Below are 19,650 nucleotides of genomic sequence, written 5' to 3'. Positions count from 1 at the left end.
AATTGTTGAAGGGGGATATGGAAGTAAGTGCAAACTGCTATAAAGAAAGGGTGTAAAGGAAAATGCATGCCAACAAAAAAAAGGTCCTTGAAAAGGGTGATGTAATTGGCTAGAGGAAGGTTGGGACAGTCATAGCCAGTCAGGATTATGATATGATGATTAGTAGGGATATTGTAGGTGAGACACCTTTGATCTACTTCACCACCAATAAAATCGTAGGCGGTGGAGGTGTACCAGAGCCTGTAGATGGCAACAAGGGGAGCAGAAGCCTTGGAAAAAAAAGAGAAAGTTGAATGAAGGGCGGAAGAAAACAAACTTACGATGAAGATAAAGAGCTGAGAGATTCGTCGACGATAGTAGAAAAGAGAAGACAAAGAAGAAGATGATTGAGAAAATGATAAAGCTACGTCAAAGGATAAACTTAAAACCCTAGGGACGACCGCTCATAGCCATTCAATCAAGGAGGTAGAGGAGAGAAGTTTAATCCAGATCATTGAATTTGAACCGCCATCCATTATGTCAAATCTCAACAGTCACCTATCACATCAGATATTCCTCATCACATGTGTACGACACATGACAACGGGACAAGGGCTACATTTATGAGGGATGGGAGACAATAAGCCAGCTTATGCTAAAAAGGCATGCTCATCATATTGAACATTAGTTAGCAAATGGCATGCCCTATTTCATAGGTGGTAGAGTGACGTCAGCTCTAGCTGAGCAACGATATAAAAAATGAGCAACCAGTCAGGAATTAAGGGATGCTGGACGCTGTTAGAACCCCAAAGTTATTTTGATGTGATCAAACAAGTTAAGCTAGCTCTTGTTTGGTTTAACCCCTGTGTCTAAATGTGTAGGAGCTTAGGAGCACAGAAAGTCGAGCGGAAAACGCGACTAGCGAGAAGGACGACATGGAAGAGAGCTGACGGGCTTGATGCATCCGAGGGATAAGGTGCCACGAAAGAGTACACCGGTGGACGAGAAGAACATACGCGACGTTCGAGGGGCGAGAAGCCGGGGAGGAAGGCTGCTCGAGGAGAAGGCCGGAAATTGGGTTCGGGTGAGCCATATTCTGAATGGCCGAGATCACCCAATTGAGCGGAATCGGAGTGGAAGATCCGGACCGAGACGAGTAGAACTAGACCAGAGGGTCTGAACCAAAAGAGTCAACTATGTTGACTTTTATGGGTCCAGGCGCCCGGAACCCTTCCGGGCACCGAGAACCTCAATCTTATCAAGTTCGATGTGTCCGTTGATCGACGCATCAAGGATATAATTCTATAGCACTCCAGGCGCCCGAAACCCTTCTAGTCGCTCAGAACAGTACTATAAATATATCTCTGATTTCAGTAGTTCAGTTTGTTGGAGCAATCCCAATGGTTCGTGTGACCATGTGTTTTGGTGTTTGGGCAAAGGGTTTAAGTTAGGTTTACCCTTGTTATTTGATATGTGTATGTGAGTGTGCAGGTTTGCAGGATACACATATGACTCAGTTTGATGGCTTCGGGTCGGGTGAAGGATGGAGCATCTGAGGGACCGTAGACAAGGCAGCAAGGACAAGGGCCGAGGGAAGCTACTTCGAGGCATACACGAAAGATGACATCAAGGGACGAGCCGCGGGCTTGGATGCATCCGAGGGACGAGAGCCAAAGGAAGTAGGCTTGAAGGCAAGAGGTCAAAGCTGCAAAGAAGAGTCAAGTGAGTCGTGAGGGTACGAGTGCATGAGAGATTGTACTCAGGGAAAAAATCTCGATGGGTACTGTAGCAGTCAACAGAGGGGGGGTACTGTAGCAATCAACGGCATTGTAGTTGTTACTGTAGCAGTCGACTGGTGCACTGTAGCAGTATACTGGTAGAGAGCCGTTGTGCTGGCACCAGTCGACTGGTGCAAGGACCAGTTGACTGGTAACGGGCAAATCAGCTTACTGATTTCTTCCAAGCTCTATAAGAAGGAGCTTGGGATGGTCGCCCAAGGTTACGAAATTAGACTTGGTTAAAACCTAATTAGTAGTCGTCTAGTGCTCTAGCAATCCAAGTGTTCTTGATCGAGTTGTGGCGAGGTTTCTCCACCGACAAGGAGGATTGTGCTAGCCGGAGTTTCCGGGGACTAATCCACCGACGGATTGAGGGATCATCCACCTTACGGACAGCCGTGGAGTAGGAGTAAGTTATCTCCGAATCACGTAAATGAACGTGTTAGCGGTTTGCGTTTCCTTTCTTAGCTTTCGTATTTGTATTGTTTGTATTCCGCTGTGCTAACAAATACGTAGGAAGCGAGTATTTGGAGGCACCGTCTATCCAACCCCCCTTCAAGCCGGCCACCGATCCCCTACACAGTCAACAACTTGTAATTCTTTTCTTACTGTTCTCCTTGGATTAGTAATCTCCTGATTACAAACTAAGTAATTCTTCTTGTGTCTTTGTCCTTTTAATTAGTCTTTTTTTTTATTATTACAAGTGTTCTTAATTAAGCTATAAAGTTGAGAAAGGGTTGAGTTTGATTTTGTAGGGCAATTCACCTCTCTCCTCTTGCCGGCCACCAAGGGACCAACAAGTGGTATCAGAGCGAGGACGCTTCAGAAGGACTAACCACCGACCAAAGTAAAGGAACCAATGGTCGGACTAAGCATCGTTCCACCAAAATTCGAGGGAGACTTCGCACACTGAAAACGCCGAATGGAGGTATTTCTAAAAACTGACTTTGAGATTCGTTGAATAATCAAATATGGCTTTGTAGCTCCTACGAATCAAAATGGAGAGGAGAAGGAAGAGAGTCTTTGGACGAAGAAGGTGTTGGTGCAATCGATCTCCAAGGTTTTAATGTCAGACAAATATGTTTAAGTATGGAGCTTGATCTAGGGAAGTCCTAGTTGTAGGCTATGAAAGGGAAGTCCTAGTTGCAGGCTAGGTAAGAGAAATCTCAGTAGATAGTGGAAGCCAGGTGGATAGGTCTGGAGGACCTGATCCCTGGGTAGCCGAATACTGAGGCAAGGGAAATCTCGGTAGATCATGGAAGCCAGGTGGATTCGATAGGTCTGGAGGACCTGGTCCCTAAGTAGCCGAACATTGAGTCCTGGTGAGTGAAGCTAGGTTGAGAAAATCCTAGGGGGTGGTAACCTTAGGTAATGGGAAGTCTCGGAGGAGTGAACTCCAAGCAACATTGATCGGATAGTTTTTGGTCGACCGCGCGCAGTCGACCAGACCAGCGGATCTTGGTGATTCTAAATTTAGTTTTACCATAGCATTCTATATTACTATTGCTGCTGGCTAATGTAGTATTGTAGGAAAGGCCTTAGTTGATCAAGTGATCTGACACTGAGTGGAGAAAGTCCAAATAAGTCTGGAGGACCAATGTTTGGCAGGTAGGTTGAGGTAAACAACTGAAGGAGTGACAGTGAGGTCAGGTTCCTCAAGAGAACAACCTAAGGTTGCTGATCCAACTGAAGAAACCGGGAAGATTTCCAAGTTGAGATCAAGACAGTTCTATTGTCTTATATTACTTATGCATTATTATATTACTGTACTAACATATGTTTTACAGGATTAATATCTAACATTGTTTTGTAGGTTCGGCTGGATCGGTCGACCGAACTGGAGGATCGATCGACCGAAGAAGGCAAAATCAAAGCAGTTTTCATATCAGACCAGAGTCCGGTCAAAACTTGATCGGTCGACCGAACAATAAGATCGGTCGACCGAACCCTTATGACTCAACACAGACCAGTTCAATCAGCACCGATCAGAAGCAAAAGGAAATTGAGCTAATCGATCGACCGAACCCATGGATCGGTCGACCGAACGATCAATCATTAAAGACACAGTAATGCGAATCTCGACAAATCTCGACGAACAGGGAAGGAGCTTGTTCGGTCGACCGGACAGAGGGATCGATCGACCGAACCCTTAATAATCATTAATTACCGAAGATCGAATCAACATCGAATCTTAGCTAGGAAGGAAGGGAGCTGGTTCAGTCGACCGAACCCAGGGATCGGTCGATCGAACATTGACGATTCTAATAAAAAGAAGCTCGAGGTTTGTGGTCATGCAATGCTTTCTAATTGACTCAAAGTTCTCCTCTGCGCAAGCTACTCGTACTACAAGTCTTCTACAACTCTTTAAGATACTCTGTCCGGAAGTACCGACCAAGCTTCAACTTCCATATTTGTTGGTATATTATTTTAGCTTGCATTGTATTCATTTATCAGTAAGATAGTAGGTTGTTACTATCTTGCTCATCTGTACGCACTGCTTCTTTCTGAGGTTTTCGGAAAGAAGAGTTATAGTGGATTGCCCATCGGTGCGGTCAAGGATCGCGGGCCTTGGAGTAGGAGTCGACCTAGACTTCGAACCAAGTAACCGAACGAGTCTCTTTTTACTTTCCGCTGCATGACTTTGTTTTAATCTCTTAAAATAAAAGTTTTTTAAAAGCGCGATATTCACACCCCCCCCCCCTCTATTGCACTCATTCGATCCAAAAGAAAGAACAAAATGATTCCGTAGCAAATAACCGAGCGAAATATCACTTGCTGAGTGGGTTGCCGCCTCAACAAGTCAACTGCATTAGGAGCTATTCATCGGCCAAAGAACTTTGGGAAAAATTCTTGGAACTCCACGAAGGCACATCCGAAGCCAAGCTCACAAGACGAGACATACTTTGGAACAAGCTGATGAATATCCGTCTGGAAAAAGGTGAGAAGGTAGTCAATCTACACGCGAAGGTCAAAAATTAATCACCGGACTCGAAAACCTCGGTGAAACGGTAACTAACCGGGACTCGATACGCTACGCACTCAATGTCTTTCCTAGGACTCCAGAATGATCCTCAATAATCGACGCCTACTATATCTCAAAGGACCTGGAGGTAAGTACCCTAGAGGAACTCTTCTCTACTTTAGAATTACATGAAACCAGATGTGCAAGTACAACAAAAGAAACAGGCCAGATTATGGTACTAAAAGCAACCAAGAAAGATGAACCCGAGTCAGACTCAGAAGAAGATCAAGAAGCTTACATGGTAAGAAATTTTAGAAAATTCTTTTGATCTAACAAATTTAAAGAAATGTAGAATAGGAAAAATCAAAGAAATAGAAGAAGGGTTCGATGCTACCAGTGTCAAAAGGAAGGACACTTAAAAGATGACTACCCAGATCTCAAAAAGAAAAAAACTATAGAGGATTAAATTGTACTATAGATTTCACAAAAGACAGATCAGAAAAGTAACAAAATCTTATATCCCTAGAAAATACTTGATTAATCTTGTAGGAAGGAACCTATATTGGGTTCCAAAAGCTTGTTTAAATTAAAGAGTAAAATTAGACTTAGGGCTTTCAGGTAGAAAATTAAATATTTGAATTCATTAAAAGGCTTTGTCTATAAGTGGTTGATGATCAAATAATCAAGAAGGCCTAGTGCCTCGCCACAACTTGGAAGTCAATTTCTGAATTGAACATTTAATTGACAAACTGATAAGTATGAAATAATTAATTAAATTAAATGCTTTCAATATTTGTCAAAGGTTTAACATTTGTTAAAAATTTTAAGAATTACAAACTTCACTTAAAAACTTTTTCAAATTTCACTTAGAAATTTACCTTTGCAAAATTCATTTAAATTGTTTTTTGTTAATTTTTTTTGTGTGTTTAACTTAATTTTTTAATTTATTAAACCTAAAAAAATTTTACTTAGAATTTTTTATGAAATTTCTAAAAAAATTAATTCTTGAATTTTTTGAAATTTTTTTACTTAGAAAATGTTTATGAAATTATTACATTATTAGACTGAGAAATTTTTTTCTTACTTGAATTTTTTTTTTTTGGAAATCAAGGTTTTTTTTAAAAGTTACCTTTAGATTTTTATTATACCCCATTTTTATGCTATCAAAGGGGGAGAAGAAAAAGATTAAGTCTAGGGGGAGGTAACTTAAAATTTATCCTACTTTTTATACTTTATTGCAAAATTTATTTTTGTTTTAACTTTATTTGTTTACCCTAGCTTAATTTGGGTTGCTCACATCAAAAAGGGGGAGATTGTTGGAACCCCAAGTTTATTTTGATGTGATCAAACAAGTTAAGTTAGGTCCTGTTTGGTTTAACCCTGTGTCTAAGTGTGCAGGAGCTTAGGAGCACAGGAAGTCTAGCGGAAGACGCGGCTAGCGAGAATGACGGCACGGGAAAGAGCCAACAGGCTCGGTGCGTCCGAGGGACGAGGTGCTGCAGAAGAGTACACTGGTGGACGAGAAGAACATACGTGACGTTCAAGGGACGAGAAGCCGGGGAGGAAGACTGCTCGAGGAGAAGGCCAAAAATTAGTTCGGGTGAGCCCTATTCTAGATAGCCGAGATCACCCAAGTGAGCGGAATCAGAGTGGAAGACCCGGACCAAGGCCAGCAGAACCGGAGCAGAGGGCTCGGAGCCATTCCGGGCACCCGGAACCCTTTCGGGCGTCGAGAAACTCAATCTTATCAGGTTCGACGTGTCCGTTGACTGACACATCGGGGATAGAATTCTATCCCACTCCAGGCGCCCGGAACCCTTCCACGCGCCTGGAACAGTGCTATAAATATAGCTCTAATTTTAGTATTTCAGTCAACAACTTGTAATTCTTTTCTTATTGTTCTACTATTGTGTGCGAGGTATTAACGTTGTAAGAGGCTATTCCGCCCGAAGGAGATCTTCAGAAAAGTGCGCTTTATTTTCCTTGGATTAGTATCTCCTAATTGCAAACCAAGTAATTCTTCTTGTGTCTCTGTCCTTTTAATTAGTCTCTTTTTTTATTATTACAAATATTCTTAATTAAGCTATAAAGTCGAGAAAAGGTTGAGTTTGATTTTGCAGAGCAATTCACCCCTCCCCTCTTGCCGGCCACCAAAGGACCAACAGAAGCAACATCAACTAAGTATAACATCAACTAAGTATAACATCAACTAGTGTCAGACATCAAAACAAAGAGTAGACGTCTGATTAGAGGACAAGGGATCTAGACAACACAAGTGTCTAGTTAGTCGGACCTGTACTCTCCTTCGACTAGACTTGAAGGGGAGACTTGTGATATGGTGGATAAGGTGGGACACCGAAGTCGGGTCAAAGTCGAGAAGAATAGCTGACATGACGGTCAAAGTTAAGGAAGGGTCAACACTCGGGGACAACATTGTCGATTCCTTCGGCTAAGTGGTTATCCAATCGGACTCTTGGGCCGGTCAGATCTCAAGTCCCTCAGTATTAGTAAAGCCCTGAGTTGAGTCAGTATCTTCCAGAGTCAAGTATTCTTTATCATTCGGGGATAACATGATCAACTATTCCGACCAAATAATCTAGTCGATTGGACTTATCGTCTGATCTGACAAACTAAACACTTAGTCCGACCGAAGTGGTTGTGTGAAGAATGAGTCCTCGACAACATTCCTCAATCCGACTTGAGTGACAACCGATCGGACTATGGAAGGGGCTTGGTCAATTTGCTCACTAAGTATATTAAAGACTTCTCAACCTAACGACCTCACATTCCTTTTTGTACTTTATGCCACAGATGACAAAGAATATTTCATTTGCAAGCTATACTCTAAAAGCTTCCATTCTACCAAATGCAGAGATTATGGGTCCATTTTGAAAAAAATGTCAGACTATCTTTATGATCTGTCATTTTTTTGGAAACGCTTTGAGATTCGTGTACAAACAAACGTTAACACTATGAAAGGGGATCTCCATTTATAAGCTCAGGTACGTTTATATTACACAAACGCTATACACAAGCTACATTACACATCCACTGTTTATCTACTATTTACGGCTTCGATCGGTCACTAATTTGAGCGTCGGAATGTCTGTGCCGAGGACCCCTTCCCTGGCCTGGTTACTCATGTTCTTTTGACACGTAGGGCGTCTCAGAATCATTTTTTGCCAGCTTAGATTCTTCACACCGTCAATATCAATGCTACGTATCTGATACATCATCTCCACCTATTTCAGACAGGATCACTTATATTTTATTTTTTACGGCAAATATCTTTTATATATTAGGCTAAATAAACTATTTAATGACAAGTTAATAACTAGATTAAAAAACTTTAAAAAGTGTCAACTTGTTTAAAATAAATAAACTGCAGGAACAATGCTTAAATATACTCTTATAAAAACATCAAACTGTTTTTTCTTATGATGATGATTTATTTTCTTGTGTTCTAAATATACACCCCTTCGTTAGTTTCTAAATTGTTCATCATTAATAAAACCACCAACTGTTCTATGGACTTTACCTATGAAATGATAGCCAGGGATTTCAAATAAAAAAAGAGGCCCAAGCCATGATATTATATTAATCTCTATATATATTTTATTAAATAATTTAAATAAACTATTCTTATTTTATAAAATTAACAAATATCCATTGTATTTCTTCATTTACCTATATATTACATGAATATATTGAACTCATTTTTTTCAAAATCATTTTAATCATATCAAAATCATTAATTATTTACTCTTATTTTAATCTGTGTTTTGGAGTTATGGACTCAATGAGCAAGTAATTTTAACCATATTGCTCATCTAAATTATTATTTTACTCTTCGAGTGTGAGGAATTCAAAGACTTGATAGGCTTCATTTGTGAGAGTAAGTAATTAACTTTTTTTTTTTCTAATTTTAATTTGTAGTTAAATAAAATAAAAAAAAAATATTTATTGTATTGTCGATCTTTGGGCTTTCCAAGCTATCCATTGATTAAAAAACAAAGCTACTATAAATAAGATACCGATGATCAGGACCTATCTTCCCGCGTAGAATTAAATAAGGGATATAAAAAATTTTAAAGAGGAGCTTTTTGACAATATAAATAATTAGGGGCGCTTTTTAGTTTTTTACCCATGGAAATAATATCCAGAGGGCATTGACTTTTTATTAGATTCTTATCCATGAGTGGGACCCAACGACAATGACACACCGCGAGATGATAAGGCAAACCAACGATGGCCGTGGGAAAGTAACAGTCCACCTCTCCAAGGACTTATCCCCTTCCTTCCTCATCTGCAGTTATCACAAGGCTGTCCCATCATTCACCACCAGATATTTCTACTGCAATTCCACGGTTCCAATCAAAGATTTTCCTTTTCAAAGAAACAAAAAAGATATTTTGATAAGTCTGATCGATGGACTTTAATTCCGATAGATACAAGTTTCTTCAAGCTTGAAGAAGAGTGCTTAGGTTTTTTTGATTGAAGTTTAATCTTTGATCATTATCAACTATTATTATTATCATTTGGTAGTTGATTCTTGATGCCACTGCGCTTCTAGATGGTAGGCGACAAACCACCGCCCCTGGTTTCATCCCAAAATGACCACAATACCTTCACCATGCTGCCTTAAACGGCTGAACCTTCAATAAGCCTGGTGTTTTTGGTAATTTCAGCGAAGAGGATAAGATAAGGAGCAGCGCAACCCTGAGAGCATCAACAATCATATAATGCTATGCAGTCAGTGGTGGGGAATACTTGGGTTCCTTTTCTCTTCTTGTCCTTTGGTTCTTTTCCTTTCCTCTTCAGTTCTCCTCTCCTCTCCTCCAAAAGAGCTGCTGTAAATAAATTTTGTTAGTGCCTCTTCTAGTTCTTGGTATTTTGGAGCTGCAGCTTCTTTGCAGGTAATGAAAAATGTCCTGTTCATCCGTTTGTAGTTTGATTAAGCAAAAGCTTAGAGAAAAGTAAAGGGAAAAAGGATTTAGATAGAACACCTTTTTGATCCTTTCCCTGTGCCCTAAACCAGGCAAAGTTCTTTCTGCTGTTTGTAAATCTGTTTGTAAATTAGGTGTTTTGCTGTGTTTGTTCTTGGTGTAGGGATTGAGATGCAAATGTTGAAGGGATCAGTTGTTTCCCAACCTAGTGTTCTTGCACATGCAAATCATGTTGCAAGTTTTGCTCCTCTGCCTAACATGAACCCGGCAAAGGCTAGAAATTTTCGAAGTATTTTTTTTGGATCGTATGGTAGACTCAAAAGTATTACAAGAGCATGCGAACTTTTTGTTCAACCTTGTGAAAAGAAGACTTGGGCTGTTTGCTGTATTTTCAGTTCCTCTTCTGATGGAAATGGCAGTTTAGCTGGAAACTTCGACGAGAATGATGAGGAATTCGTGAATTCTAGCGTCCTCGAAGCCGGTAAATTCGCAAACCTTCTCCTCCCTTGCCATGTTTACTCATTGTTGCTTTAGCCGGTAAATTCCAATGCACTTATCAATTCATAAATGAAATAGAGTGTGAATTGTTGTTGAAGGGGGGACTTTGGCATAATGGTAAAGCTGTTACCATGTGACCTGGAGGCCATGCATTTGAATCTCGGAAATAACCTCTTGAAAAACAGGCTAAGACTATACGATAGATTGTTCCCGGGATCCGCTTCATACACCGAATTGTCCCTTTTTATTTTTAAGAGTGTGATTTGCTGTTATATGTTGCATCGGAATTATCTTGATGAAGCTGAGCATATTTATGTTATTTGTAGTCGAGGCAAGAAGTGAATCGGATGGCCTCGTGATAAAGATGCATGATGGCCGGAGTCTAAGATGTGTTCATAATAGCCCTCAGGCAGGAAACTTGCCCTACTATCCTCCTCACCCAGCCATCGTGTTGAAAGTGGAAGATGGAAGTGATACATTGCTTCCTCTCCTAGTCGGTACGCACTTTCCTACCTTGAGACTGTAATAAGTTAATGAAAGTTACCCTAAAGAAGTTTAGCGCAACCTCTGTTTTGCTTTTGTAGTTGAGATGTCAAGCGTATTGCTAATTGCTGCAATTTGTCAGATTCAGCTGGTAAGACATGGTACGATATTGAATTATGAAGAATTTCATTCTAAATCGAAAGTTTTTCTTTTGAAGGTGAGACCAACCATGTATGAAGTAGTCCAAGAATTGATAGAGAAGATGGGATACACTGTAAGTTAAAAGCAGAATAAGGTTTTTCTTGCTCTCAAATAAATATCATGCCATGACTCGACGTATGGGAATATTTTTTTTTTTTTACTTGTTCAAGATTAGTTTTGAATCTTTTTTTCCATGAACTTTTGTTCTTTAGTTTTGTAAACTTAGAGACATCTTTTTTACAGGTACACCTTGTTAGAATCACCAAGAGAATAAAAGAAACTTACTTTGCAAAGTTGTATCTAACAAAGGCAAATATCATTCCTCATAAGAATGTCATTGCGTAACTAATTATTTTTTAGGAAAAAGAAAATCATAACTGATCGTATGCTGATGACCAGGTTGGAAGCAAGAACGAGACTATTAGCTTTGATATCCGACCTTCAGATGCCATTAATATGGCTGTCCGATGCAAGGTAAGCTGACCTTCAGTTGCTACTTGTTTCTTTTCATTGTTACTGAACTCCGCTATTAGTGAATCGCTATTAGTGAATCACGATATTCATCATGCCTTCTCTTTCTTTGTAAAAAAGTGAAGATCTCTTTGCTTTACATCTGTGATTTCAGCTAGAGTTGGATAAATATTTGAAAGCGGCAATCAAAGTTTTTATGAAACAATTAGAAGGGTAGAAATGATTAAAATGTGTGCTATGGACAAAACAGGCAATTACTGGCTAGGATGTTCGTTTCACACAAGGTTTTGTGTGATAGAAAATTATACTCGTGAAGCCATGGTATCGGAATAAGAATCTAAGTAGGCCACTTTTATACGAGTGGATCGGAGTAATGAGTCAATGATATCGAGATTGAGGCTATTGTTTTTCACTCCTCTTTCAGGTACCTATACAAGTCAACAAAGATCTTGCACTGAGGGATGGAATGAAAATAGCCGAGCCAACAAAGTTAGCTGTGAAAACTGTTCTATCATACGGCGCTTTATTTACAGAACTCGATAGGTAAATAGGTTTCGTCATAGAAGTTTTAGATATAACTTCAGCAAGATCGTCGGTTCGCGTTGTTTTTGTCCTCACGACAATGAGCATATATATCTCCTGGTATTGGCAGGCCTGATGGTCAGCCTTGCAATGAAGCCATTGAGTTTGACATGGTTCGTAACATGCTGATTGCTGCTGTCGAGGAAAGATACAAAGACGCTGGTACGAAAACTACTGTCTGAATTTGCTACTCTTAAATCGACTTTCACGACTGACTAACGACGACTTTTACAGCACGGTGGAGGAACAAGCTTTTTCTGCACCGATCAAAGACGAAGAGCTGGCCTTGACTTCTGCACTCGATCAAACATGTAAATTCCGATGTCGATACTATAATCTCCGGGGCCTAATGCGGACTGCATCCACTGTTGGAACGATACCGCCAAGCAAATGAATGAATCAGTTGCAGTGGTTGAAATGCATGTATCAGCTTCTTCATGTACAGTGACAAATAATGTACTGGAGTGTGGTTTTCAGTATGTCTTCTTCCACTCTCTTGGTTGGCTCATGAAATGCAAAGAGAATTTTACTCTTTTTTAAAAAAATATTCTTTATAACAATCACATTCGTATAAGTGTTGTCGAAACGACCCTTATAAGTTGCTATTAGTATTTTACCTCACTTTTCTAGATCCCAGGCAAAATAAGAAGCTTAGTAGATTGATGTTGTCCCTGTTTTCTTTCAACTTGCTTTGCATTCTTAAGCTTCTTCAAACTCGATACGGCTACTCGAAACACAATTCGGTGGCCTTCTGCTGTAAATTGGATATGTAATGCAACAACTTGGAGTAGATGTAACAATCTATATATGATCCATGGTCACTTGAGCCAAAATGACTTGATTGTTTATGGTACGGCGTGTTATGAGTGACCCAAAGGTAAGGTGAGATCCATAATTAAGATGGTATGGTAGTCAAGGTCAAGATGAAGTGGTAATGAAAGTCAAGGTATATATATATTCAAATGGATCACTTTCAATGGGGTTCGGCTACCTACTTCTCATGGGCATGGTTCTCAACATTAGTCTGTGCTGTAACAAAGTCGGTCAGATCTTTGGAGCTTAGCTCCCCACTCTTAATAGACATGATTTTTAACATAAACTCAGTTGGCCACAAAGTCAGTCGGATCTTCGGAGCTCAGTTCCCCACTCCTCATGGGCATGACTCATAACATAAACCTGGTCAACCATAGAATTAGTCGAATTACAGGGCTCAGTTCCTCACTCCTTATGAGCAGGGCTCCTAATATAAACTTGGACGATCGCATAGCCGATTTGAACTCCGAGACTCAGCTTCCCACTACTCATGGGTATGACTCTGAACATAAACCCGACCAGCCACATAGTCGGTCGGATTTACGGGACTCAGCTCCTCACTTCTCATGAACAAAACTTCCAGCATAAACCTGGGCCGCCACAGAGCCGACCAGACCTACAAGACTCAGCTCCTCACTCCTCATAAGTAGAGCTCCCAGCATAAACCTGGATAGCCACATAGTCGATCGGATCTCTGGAGCTCATCTCCCTAATTCTTATGAGCACAACTATTGGATCGTGAGCACATGGGGGAGAGGTTGAATCACATGTTTTTAAAACAGAGCTATTTTTAAAATTTAAAATAAAATTGCAGCAGAAAATTTAAATTGAAAAGAACATATAAAAAAACTCAACCAGTTTACTTGGTTTGAAGCTTTCGGTGACTCCTACTCCAAGACCTAGGTCTCGTTGACCTATCGACAGATAATTCACTAATAGCCTCTTCCGGAACCGCTGGAAGAGGTGATTAAATACGACGAAAGATTGGTAGGGCTAGTGTAACAACCTACACTCCCCTTTTTAAGTAGAAATGAAAAAAAGCAACACTTAATTAAATTTACCAATTATTCATGGTGCTCTTGTGTGTTGCTATCAGTTTGCCAGAAATGGTCAGACGACTCAGAGGAGCAGCTTAGTGACAGAACAACTTCTTTGAACTAGCAGTAGGGCTCAGGAGGACACTTGGATCGAATGAATATCAGTTGTTGTACAAAGAGCTACTTCAATCCTCCTTTTATAGGCTGTTGAGGGCACCTCTAATAGCCTCTAGGGTGCCTCCAACATCAGTTCCCATCCCCTCTGCTTCGGAATCGATAAACTCCACTTCCAGTGGTTTTTATCCTTTTAAGGGTGCCTTCATCAACCTTTGAGGTGCCTCCCACATTTGACTGTAGCGGACTGGATGGTTTTCGCGAGCTCGACTCTTATCTTGAGGGAGGGCACTTCTAACACTTCTTATAAGTACCCCGTGATAGTTTTGGTGATCAACCAAGTCAAGTTAAGTAATGTTATATTCTGATTCTTATGTCTAAGTGTGCAGGAACTTAGGAGCATAAGAAATCAAGCGAAAGACACAGCTAGCGAGAAGGATGGTACGGGAAAGAGTTGATGGGCTCGATGCATCCGAGGGGCGAAGTGTTGCCAAAGCGTACGCTGGCAGACACTATAAATAGAACTTTGGTCTTCTTCATTTACAACAGACTTCTGTACTTCGAGATTGATTCTATTTTTTCATTTTCGAACTTTGTTTTCATGTACAAGGCTTTTTCGCCTCCAACATTTTATTCGAGAAGGAAATCTTTATAGTGAGCTTACTTTCCTTGGAATATTAATCTTCTGATTGTAAACTAAGTAAAATTGTTTGTCCATACGCTTTTTAATTCTATTATCTTTTGTTAAGTGTGTAATTGTTTAAACCCAATAGTTTGATAAAGGTATACTTATTTTTTATTGTGCAAGGCAATTCACCTCTCTTACCAGCCGCACAGAACCTACACTTCTAATGTGCCTCCAAGCCTCGCTCTGGGGTGCCTCCAACTGCGAGGAAGCACCTCAGCGCCTTTTGCTCCGGGGTGCCTCCAATCACGAGGAAGCATCTCGAGCACTGTTCATTTGAGACTTTTTGTGCATTTTCACCCCTACAAAATGTGTTAGCTCATAAATAAAGTATACCCTACAAAAATAGAGTTAACACAAATATAAAATAAGAGCATTATTTAGTTTCTATCTTTCTAAGAGCAGAAACTAGTCATGGTCTCAATTTAGATGTCTTAAATGGATCTAAACTAGATCAACGCTTAAAGTCAAAACTTGGACTCATTCTCACCGGAACTCTCTCCTCCAGTGACTTACCTTCACTTACCAACTTGTAATCTACTGACTAGCCTCTCAACCCACCAGGTCTTCTCACCAGTTGTTAGGTCCGTAGACCCAACCAGACTTCGGCCAGCTGTTAGGCCCCGTAGATCCAATCATACTTTCCACTAAATATCAGGTTGGCCCTTTGACCTATTTGGACTTCACACCAACTATCGGGTTCTCAGACCAAGTTAGGTTTTAGCCTGATATCATATTTCTAGACCTGTCAATCCCTGCACACTCGGTAAATATATTAGATCACAAAAATATCTAACTTAATTCGCTTGTCATTCATCAAAACCTGAGTTAAACCATTAGTGCAAATTACACCTACAATTTCTTCCTTTTTGATATAATGCCTATTGGAATAATCTAGGTGTCCTAGGTTTTGATGCTTGAGTAAAGGTTTAAGATAGATTTATTATTGTATTTGATATGCATTATGAGTGTGCAGGATATAGGTACAACAAGAAAAGTCCAAGTGTAATCTTGGCAAAGAAGAAAAGTCCAAGAGAAGTCTTGGTGGTGTAAATCCAAGTATGTAGTTTTGGCAACATAAGTCTAAGTGTGACTTGGCAATGGTTGAAGTCCCGGAGGTGAGGAGCTTCTTGGCAAAGGAAGACCCGACAACTTGGACAAGGCCAAAGAAAGCTCCAGAAGGCAAGGCATGAAGGATGGGGAGGCATCCAAGGGACGCGAGGCTGATGGAGGAGGCTAGAATGCTAGGTCTAGGTTGCTCGAGTAAGGATGAGTGCTGAGTGAATGTACTCAAGGGTCAAAACCCTAAGGTTAAGGTTTTACTAGTCAAGCGGTAACTGGATCAGTTGACTGGGCCAGGGCACAAAAATTTCTATGTTAGACGGTTATGAAAACAGCAAACATTACTGTAGTAGTTACTGTAGCATCTACTATAGCAGTTGACTGGTGCACTGTAGTAGTCGACTGGTAAAGAGTCATTTGTAAAAACACGGATTCTATGGAGTACTGTTAGCCAACACCAGTCGATTGGTGAAAGGATCAATCGACTGGTAATGGTAAAATTAGCTTGTTAATTTCCCTAAGTTCTATATAATGGAGCTTGGGGTGGCTAACCTTTGTGACAGAGTTAGTAGTGGTTAACCCTAATTAGAGTCTTCAAGTGATCTAGTATGATCTTATGCGAGTTGTGGTGAGATTTCTCTACCTACAAGAAGCTACGTGAGCTAGCCAGAGTTTACCGGGGATTGATCCACCGATAGATTGAGGTTTCGTCCACATAACGGACACGTCGTGGAGTAGGAGCCCTAATCTTCGAACCACGTTAAACGAACGTGTATTGGTTTGCTTCTTGCTTATTCTTTTCTAGGGTTAGCATTCCTTTTGTTTATTAGTATTTTTATTTCCATTGTGATTAACAATTATAGGAAGTTATTCACCCCCTCTAGCAGGCAACAAGATCCAAACAATTGGTATCAGAGCGAGGTTGTTCTTCATTGGACTAATGGCCAAAGGAGCAAGTGCTAGAGGAAGAAGATAGAGTCAGAAGGTCCGCTAAGATGGAATATCCGAATCCCTCCTCCATACGATCAAGAAGACTTCGAGTATTAGAGGAAGCGGTTAGAGACTTGGTTATAAATGGATTGGGACCATTGGATCTCATTAGAAGTTCCATTCGAAGATCCCACGGACAAGAAGGAAAAGCGTCTCCGACCTCGACATTGAACCAAAGAGCAAAGGGAGCAATCAGAGATGAATATGGAGGTAACTAGAATTGTATTAAATTTATTACCTTCTAATATTGTGTCGCGTGTAGGTAAGTACAAGTGTGCTCATGACCTATGGAGCAAGGAAGTTGCTCTACATGAAAACCATACACAAGCCCAAGGAGTAGAGGACCCCAAGGAGAATGACTCATTGGTCCAAAAGAAGAAGGACCAATCGGATGTTGACACGTGTTTAATATCCGAGGAGGAAAAGGAAGATGATGAGGTATCATCCACATCTTCAAGGGAGAAAGAGTGGAACCGCCCACATCTTCAAGTGAAGAGGAATAAGAGCAATCCAAGGAAGAGGAGATCTTGGAAGCTCAACCCTCTACCTCAACTACTAAAAAGAGCACAAAGGACCGCATTAAATGCTTTGAGTATGGTAAGATGGGTCACTATAAGAGTAGGTGTCCTTTGCTCAAAAATGTAAAGGAGGTAATCCCTAAATCCGGTAAAGTTGCTTTAAGAACTATCGTGGGTTGTAGGGATGGAGTCAAGGAGAAGAAGCACATTAGGTATTTCACATGTGGTGAGTGGGGGCACTACTACATGAAGTGCCCAAGGAGAGGAGAGCTCAAGAAATTGACGCACTTAAAGAAATGAGAAAAGAAGAGGAGCTCAAGTTAAGTAGGAGCTTCAAAGATAAAAGGGAAGGTAATCCCTATTTTAAAGTTTAATCCAAGTTCAAATTCCTTCATGCTTGTTAGGAATATTGAAAATTAACCCATGCATAATTATGGATTTAGTATAATGATAGGAATATGGTTAACACGGTAGATAATCCTAAGAACCATAACTAAGGTTAGACCTAAAAAGAAATAACTTACCTTGCCTAAGGAGAGGAAGGTGGTTGAAAACCTAGGCATTAATCCCAAGAAGGGGAGACATATGCCTAGAAAGGGTAGGTTTAGGGATGTCCAAAGTAGACATGTTGATTCTAGGGTTAGAACCCTAGAATTGAAAAATCAAACCTTGAAAGCAAGGCTCGAGGAAATGGAGAAAGTCATAGATAGGTTCTTTATTGGACCTAGAGGACTTGATATGTGTTTGGGTGGTTAAAGACCAAAAAATATCAAATTGGGTCCCTCCAAGACCAAAAGGAGGTCAAGTGCTAAGGTGACACATGACATTAGTAAGGGAGGAGTGACCAAGGACAAGGGAGTGCCATCCAAAACCAATGTGAAGAAATATGCTAGGGTTGCATATAATTATGGTAAGGATGAGGTGTCCAAGGTTAAGGACAAGAAGAAATTAACTAAAAACAATGTGTCTAAGGTTAAGAGAGTCAAATATGTAGGCTAAGTGTCACCCGAGGTGCACCGAAATGGCCTAGCCATAGTGGATGAGTCACCTAGAGAGGTGGCTAAGACTAAGAGCTCTAGAGGGAACTTAAAGAGTCTTTGGGACATATGGTAATTTAATCTCAAGCGGGCCATGCTTGGGATTCAAGATAGGTCATCAAATGTGGCAAAATGGTTTGAAAATGAACTTGAGTCTAAAATATAATAAATTGGCACAATTAGGTTGAGTTTCATGCATGGAAATATAAATTTGGTTCATATTACATGAAAATTATTTTTTGATGTATAAATGTCATATACACTAATGATAGGGATGCATTATCGTTTAGTATGGGTAGATACATCAAGAGAAAGTCAAAACTAGTATTTTAGGTGAAGGTTCAATTGAACCATTTAGATAATTTTGAGTTTTGTATCAATCTTGGGATCTGTGATAAATATATTTTTGTATATATTTTTTCCATGTAGATATTGGTAAAACAAACCTATCCACAAAATTTAGGAATTTTTGAAGGTATGTGGAATTTCTAGTGCATTTTTGAAGTTGGTTTAGAAGTATTATTTTTTGCTGAAATAGTGTACCAATCGACTAATACAGTTACCAGTCAACTGGTAATACTGTTCACAAGTACAGAATGTCTCTATGAGCTCGTTTTGAAGAGGGCAATCGGCTGGGGTTAATGGTAGTCGACTAATACAGTTTGAAAATATGTTCTAACAATAGAAAAAAAGGGGAAGAGGAAAAAGGCGTCACCGACGTCGAGTTGCAACGACAACAGACACAGGTGTCACACATGTAGAGAGGAGGAGAACGACTATGGAGTGGTGCGGCAAAGGCGGCGACTACAACTAGCCCGTTGATGTGGCTTAGCAAGAGGGAGGTCGTGTGGCAAAGAAGTGGCATCGACAAAGACTGCACTAACAATTGGGTGTGAGGCGGAGGGTAGAGAAGCGTGGCACCGACGGTGGGACTCACAGACAGTCGATGCGGTGAGGCCGCAAGGGCATTGCGTGTGTGAAGAGGGCAGCAACCTAACTAGGTTTAGAGAAAAACAAAAAAATTAAATTTTGAAAATTAAATATTTCCTTACTTAAATATGATAGCTAAAATAAATTTTCTTTCCATCCTATTTATTCCTATAATATATAGGAAGATTCTTTTAAAATCTAAAAAAATTACAGTAAATTATATAAATATATTTACTGATTAATTATCCATTAAAATATGTTTATTTTTCTTAAAATAATTTAATTATATCAAATTTTAATTATTTTATATCCTTATCTATATTTTTAGTAAATTACAGAAAGATTTTAGTACATTCTCCACTACCCGACATATTCTAACATCTGATATTCTCTGACGCTTCATTATTTCAAAGGTTATAAGAGACAATATAAAAAGGGAGGTATGCGTACACATGCATCTATACTATTATTTTACTGTTCGTCTTTTTTTCCATTTTTGTCGGGCTATTGTTCTAATTTGAATGTTGGATTGTTTGTGTCAGGAATCCCCTTCGTAGTTCTCGC

The 19,650-nt window shown here is 40.0% G+C and overlaps 1 protein-coding gene across 1 annotated transcript; it reads left to right on the top strand.

Moving 5' to 3' along the window:
• The first annotated feature begins 9,445 nt into the window (after positions 1-9,445).
• On the top strand, positions 9,446-12,570 carry LOC122046745 (bifunctional nuclease 2-like). The gene is made up of 10 exons (XM_042607595.1): positions 9,446-9,635; positions 9,829-10,146; positions 10,490-10,660; positions 10,748-10,797; positions 10,864-10,920; positions 11,091-11,156; positions 11,247-11,321; positions 11,743-11,861; positions 11,971-12,062; positions 12,135-12,570. The coding sequence occupies exons 2-10, from the start codon at positions 9,837-9,839 to the stop codon at positions 12,188-12,190; spliced, it is 996 nt and encodes a 331-aa protein (XP_042463529.1). The 5' UTR covers positions 9,446-9,635; positions 9,829-9,836; the 3' UTR covers positions 12,191-12,570.
• Positions 12,571-19,650: the final 7,080 nt, after the last annotated feature.

This window comes from Zingiber officinale, chromosome 2B, assembly GCF_018446385.1.
Source record: "Zingiber officinale cultivar Zhangliang chromosome 2B, Zo_v1.1, whole genome shotgun sequence".
In the NCBI taxonomy this organism is placed as follows: domain Eukaryota; kingdom Viridiplantae; phylum Streptophyta; class Magnoliopsida; order Zingiberales; family Zingiberaceae; genus Zingiber; species Zingiber officinale.
The sequence above is the reverse complement of the archived record's forward strand: the minus strand, read 5'-3'. Positions and strand labels throughout refer to the sequence as shown.